Source organism: Petromyzon marinus, unplaced genomic scaffold (assembly GCF_048934315.1).
Source record: "Petromyzon marinus isolate PM22_M1 ecotype Great Lakes invasive population unplaced genomic scaffold, UKy_Petmar_22M1.pri1.0 PM_Scaffold_137, whole genome shotgun sequence".
Lineage (NCBI taxonomy): Eukaryota > Metazoa > Chordata > Hyperoartia > Petromyzontiformes > Petromyzontidae > Petromyzon > Petromyzon marinus.
Genome location: NW_027423099.1, coordinates 122,587 through 125,911, shown reverse-complemented (window position 1 = coordinate 125,911; position 3,325 = coordinate 122,587). Strand labels below are relative to the sequence as shown.

General features: G+C 50.7%; 1 protein-coding gene across 1 annotated transcript; it reads left to right on the top strand.

Moving 5' to 3' along the window:
• Nucleotides 1-301: 301 nt before the first annotated feature.
• On the top strand, nucleotides 302-1,711 carry LOC142922661 (exosome complex exonuclease RRP44-like). Its single transcript, XM_076063496.1, has 3 exons — nucleotides 302-407; nucleotides 759-978; nucleotides 1,707-1,711. Exons 1-3 carry the CDS (start codon nucleotides 318-320, stop codon nucleotides 1,709-1,711), a joined length of 315 nt encoding a protein of 104 aa, XP_075919611.1. The 5' UTR covers nucleotides 302-317.
• The last annotated feature ends 1,614 nt before the right edge of the window (nucleotides 1,712-3,325 follow it).

Here is a 3,325-nt window from a genome sequence, read left to right as displayed (position 1 = left end):
GCGTCAGTCTCATTATTGGCATTGATGAGACACAGCATGAAACCACATCCGCAGGTTAAGCGCTATTGTTTTGGATTGCTCCTTCCCCTTCAAGCCAAATTGTATTGTGTTATGCAGTGAGCTGGTAAAAAAATAGTTATTTCATTATTTCAGTGTGTGAGAGAGACGCTACTGTGGTGAGTGCTCATTTGAGTTTGCGTTGTCATCTCCCGGTGCTATCCCAGCTGCTGCTGCTGCTGTCGTCGCTCTTGCTTAGATTACGCAACACGATGTTTGTCCTTTGTTTTGGTCTCCAGCTGAAAGCCGAAAGTGGGAAGATGCGTCGGCCCACTGGCAAAGTGGTCGGCATCATCAAGCGGAACTCGAGGCCGCTGTGCGGCATCCTCATGCCCAGCCCAATCAAGGAGGTGGGCTGATCTGCATGTGTGTGTGTACGTGTGGGGAGCGGTAATGTAGCGGTTAGCGCGCTGCGCTACGAATCCTGGGACCCGAGTTGGATTATATTTATCGCTCATAACCAATAAACAGCGGCAAATGTCTGAACCTGTCTTGGGCCCTTCCCTAGGTCGACTCGGCCATAAATGAGTATCTGATGTGGCATGTAAACATCAGCGCTGTGGAGACAAAGGCGGTCGGGCATGGTGCTGGCCGTACCCACCCCGTCGTTTGCCGTACCAGCTTGAATAGGTGTGTGCTGACGGCACTCGCCCAAACAGTTTGTTGAATGCCTTACTGGGGGCTCTTTGTGCGTGTTGCAGGCCACCCGCCACCTGTTCACGCCCGCGGACCGTCGCATGCCACGAGTGCGGGTGGAGACAAGACAAGCAGCGTCCCTGCAGGCCCACCGCATCGTGGTGGCCATCGATGGCTGGCTGCGACACTCCCGCTACCCGAACGTACGACTGCACCGTGACGCCCCGCACGCCGTGACACCTCACCCGTCCGTCCCGTGGTCGGCATCGTCGGGCTTATCCTTCTGTCTCTTGACGCACGGCCACGCGTCTCTGTATGCAATACAGCCGTCGAACCCAAAACACGAACGGTGACACGGTGAATTGGAAGTCAGGGTGGATGAGCTGGCACCACTGTGATTTTTTTGTTTGAAAGCATGGCAAACTCACCTGTGATTCAACCTAGGTTATTAAGGTGTTGTAAGTTGATAGTCTCAGCCCAGTCACCAATAACTGCACCAAAAACGATATTAAATTTGGTCGTGCACTTCGATTGTTTAATTTCCATCTCTGAGAAAACTACTGCTTTTGACTGCCATGTGATGAACATTACTTTGATTGGCAGAGTGGTTGGAAAAGCACTGCCCCCCTACAATTTGGACCGCATTTCACTTCATTGGATCTTAGAAGTAGCTCTGTTATGTGTGCTCCTGTGGGTCGTCCTTGACCACGAAGGGTGGTATAGATTGCTTGTCTTGTGTGATACCATTAACACAATGAGAAAAAAAATTGGGGAAAAGCTAAATATATTGTTAAGATGGATTATTTGGGTTGTATCTTTGTTTAAACAGATGCCGGTTAATATTCTACATCATGAACGTTAGGTACAAGGTTGGCATTGTGGTTGTGCTTTTCATACCTATTTGCCACTGCACAACCGAGCGGCACCATGGCTGGCACGGTTTAGTAGGCTGCAGGTTGTTTATTCACTGCAAAAGCGGATCCATGCCATGAACGGTCAATGCTTTGAACAAGTCTAGGCACGTGCAGATGACGCTGTGGTGCCACGTCCCCGTGGTGTACCGACTGCCGTCACCCAATTAACGTGTCGCTAGCCCCGCCCCTGGCCCTGCTCGGCCCCCGGATAGATTTGGATGCCTTGTGGGGCCAGCATATCACGGTTTGGTTCCGGTTCGACACGGCAAAAAGCCAGTGGGTGACCACAGACACCTCGAGAGATCTGCGCCGTCTGGGTTCCAATGTATCATTGGAAAAGGGATACCGGTGACGATTGGCCACGTATGTGCATATGCATGTTGAACTTCTTCCGTACCATACGTAGACAACCGTGCTAATCGTCGGTGTGCTTGTGCAGGGCCATTTTGCGCGCTCTCTGGGCGAATGTGGGGATAAGGAGACGGAGACAGAGGTGCTGCTGCTGGAGCACGACGTGCCACACCAGCCCTTCAGCCAGGCCGTACTTGCATGCCTGTCCCCTCCCACGTTCAGCATCACAGCAGAGGTATGCATGAGACGTGTGACGATATGTCAATTCATCGATTGAGTTCAATTCTTACGCCTGCGGTGTGTTGGTGTGTTTGGTCGTGCATGTGAGAATCCTTTACTTCAATGTTCTTTATTACAAGGCCCACGGGCCACTCGTAGCCTCTGGGTGGCCTTTGGTGTGGCCCATGACGTGTGGCCCCCGACAATAGACAAATGCGAAAACACCCCCCATCATCATCATCGTGCTGTCAAACCTCAATAGTTTCAAGATGTTTGGCCTGCGTAGAATACCTTCTAGAGGGCCTCTCTGGAGCTCTCCCTCCAGTCGAGGTCCTTCCGCTGCACTGGCATGAACGAGAAGCCACGGGGCTCTACACCTTTACCGCAGACCGTATATAGAAAAGCCGTCGACCTGAAAGAAAGTCGATGGCTCGGACACATCATCGTAAGAAGAGAGGAAATTCACATCGGAGGAAGGAAGGCGACGGACTTATGGAAGCACCAGGGCGGAGACCCGAGAGGCAGGCCTCGAGAGATGCGGATCAAAGTGGTGAGCCAGGATGTGGAGGACTCTGCAGTAGCCGTGGAGATGGTCCAGTACAGAAATGAATGGAGCAAGGGGACTACAAACTTTTTTCCTATAACGCTGTACTTGCATTCCTGAAGAACACCGAATTGTGGAAAAATCGCATAATAAATAATATAGGGTAAAGCACAGTCCGCGATAACACGTGAGATGCGTACGCAGGCTTAACAAAGACTTTGGGTACGTGAGTAGCATCTAGAAGCATCCAGAAGCATCCCGCCTTGTGTGATGCTACACCGAGGCAACCGTACAACCGCTTATTCTGCCTCGCACAACGCAGTTCTGTTCACTCGATCGCCTTTTATCCAATTCGCATCCATGTTATGAAAAAAATGTGTTCCCTAATGCATTCATCGCATTATATCTAATTCACGATATGAAAACACGCAGAGTTATAGGAGAACGGACTGTACTTTGAAAATATTCAGTCGCCTATTGAGAAGATAGAACGCCATTAGAATGAAGTTGGTTTACCCATGTATGGCTCACCCTGTGTTTTGTTTGTTGTAAGGCAGCGTTTTGTTGAACCTGGTGCTGTGTGTGTCCCGTACAAGGACCAGGC

Bases quoted from the DNA above. Each gene is read 5' to 3' on its own strand.
- LOC142922661 (XM_076063496.1), top strand. From the start codon at position 318: ATGCGTCGGCCCACTGGCAAAGTGGTCGGCATCATCAAGCGGAACTCG. The intron at 408-758 runs GTGGGCTGATCT...TGCGTGTTGCAG, and splicing joins TGCCCAGCCCAATCAAGGAG to GCCACCCGCCACCTGTTCAC.